Source organism: Austrofundulus limnaeus, unplaced genomic scaffold, assembly GCF_001266775.1.
Source record: "Austrofundulus limnaeus strain Quisiro unplaced genomic scaffold, Austrofundulus_limnaeus-1.0 Scaffold698, whole genome shotgun sequence".
NCBI lineage: Eukaryota > Metazoa > Chordata > Actinopteri > Cyprinodontiformes > Rivulidae > Austrofundulus > Austrofundulus limnaeus.
In genome coordinates, this window is record NW_013953100.1 from 149,247 (window position 1) to 151,300 (window position 2,054).

Below are 2,054 nucleotides of genomic sequence, written 5' to 3' on the forward strand. Positions count from 1 at the left end.
GTCATTTACTAATCATCCCAGAATCCCCCCTCCTTGGTTTACTCTGTTCAGTGTCAGATCCTTTGTTGCTCTGTTACCTGCTTACCTCTGTCCCCTGATCCAGATGTCTGTTTTGTTGAGGTTCAGTTATTGAAATATTTTGTCCTCATCCAGAACCTTCAACAATGTGATTTACTATAGTGTTAGTAGCAAAAGACTTTTAAAGGCTGAACCCAGAAACCAAGTTAAAAAAAAAGGTTTACAGGCTGAAAACAACAAACAACATGTACATACAGTATAGTTTGATTAATAAGATGCAAAACTTGATGTGTTCAGGCTTTTTAATGCAGATTTGAAAATGAATCCACTTCAGTTCTCTCTGTTTGAACTGTGGAATGATCTGAGCACCGAATGTGTTTCAAGGGTTTTTGTTTCTCTTTGAGGTCTGAAACATACTAACCACTGTGTGACAGTTTACACACATCTGTATGTAAAACATTTAATCTGTATTAACATTCAAATATAAAACAAAAGCAAATGAAAAACAACTGACAGCTCATTGAGAAAACACAGTCTATAAAAGCATCAATCAGACAAATTATTAAGTCTTCTAAAACTACAGAATTAAAATCAAAGATAAGACGAAACAAAAAACTCCTTATAGATTATTAATTTTTAAAATATATGAAGAAATGACTGTTAGAAATGAAAAATTACAAAACTTCACATATTCCACACTTGATAAATGTTACATTTTCAATCTAAGTCTGACTGACAGGAGCTTCTCTGGTAGTAAATAAAAAGCTGTGCTTTGTGCTGGAAGATACGATGTTGAGTCTCCATATTTGACATCATAGTATCTCTACCTTCTTTTCCCTTCTTCTGTAATAAACTGCAGAATAAAGCAGCACAACATGCAGCTCCACAGCATCGTTACCCAGAGCTGCTCCTCATCTGATTTAAGAAGAAACTGTTGCTGCAGGACTCCACCTTCCTGTGAGAGGAGACATCATTTGTTAGAAATGTTTCTTTGTTTTGGAATAAATTACAAGGATTTTACACATAAAGATTAARGCTCAGTTTTTGTGCTAGAACTAGACAGTGGGTTTTTGAGGTGTTTTTACCTTTGAATCAACAAAACATAAAGAGTCAGTRTAAAGATGCAATTATCCCTKKATGTCCTGCTGTACATCTCCTCACTGGTTCACTGTCCTTGTACAGCTCCTGCTCAGCCTCCTGTACTCCCACTTTGTTCTTCTAAATAGGTGCCAGTACACTTRTCCATTCCTGAGACATTCTCTCACTCTCAGTACCTCCCGTTATATCATGTGACCAAGTGACCTTTCCACTCCTCATCTTCATCGTTGCATTTCCTGTTTTAAAGAACTTTACTATATCAGTTTAACCTGCTGCACATCCAGCTGGATCTGTCTGTAGAGCCAACTAATGTAAGTCTTTCTCTTGTGTCCAGCCTCACAGCTCKCTAGAAGCCTTTTCCTTTGCTTTTCTTGTTTCTCTTTGCTCTACGTCWAGCCTCTCAGCACTCTTTGCTCTGTTGTGTGTCTGTTCTGACAGTTSTTGTTGATGTCTGTTGGATCTGACTGTACCTGCAGGGTTTGTCTCCACATTACAGTATACAGCATCATGTAGTTGAAGAGGCCTCCCTGTTAGGATCATCAGATAAAAGGAAAATAATGAGGATTGAATCGTTCTTGAGTTATTTCTTATTTTGTTCATTTTTTCTAACTCACTGTTTTTTACAACTTTTCTCAGTTCAGTGTGAGAGCATGAAACATCACTGGATTCTTCTCCAACTAAAACTTTAAATATTTGTGGTTATTTGTTATTGTATTCTTAAAATCATGCAGTTGTTACATTTGAGATGTTTCCAAACATATTCTTTACCATATCTAGTGGCACAGGAGCTTTGTAATGACTCATAAACAGCAGAATCACCTGCAATAAATAAATGAGAGATGTACAAAYCAAATTAAAACTTGTTGAAAATACCAGTTTTGTCCCTTCTTGTGTCTTCTTTTGTTCTTGCTGTGGTTTTTTTTTCTACTAGAATTTTT

General features: G+C 36.1%; 1 protein-coding gene across 1 annotated transcript in view; it reads right to left on the bottom strand.

The window, feature by feature from the left end:
- Positions 1-306: 306 nt before the first annotated feature.
- Positions 307-2,054, bottom strand: part of LOC106531957 (obscurin) — a gene marked incomplete in the record, with an annotated part of 11,849 nt that continues 10,101 nt past the window's right edge. Inside the window, 4 exon segments of the mRNA XM_014027918.1 lie at positions 307-973; positions 1,587-1,643; positions 1,731-1,799; positions 1,885-1,935. Coding sequence (XP_013883372.1) covers positions 939-973; positions 1,587-1,643; positions 1,731-1,799; positions 1,885-1,935 — 212 coding nt within the window.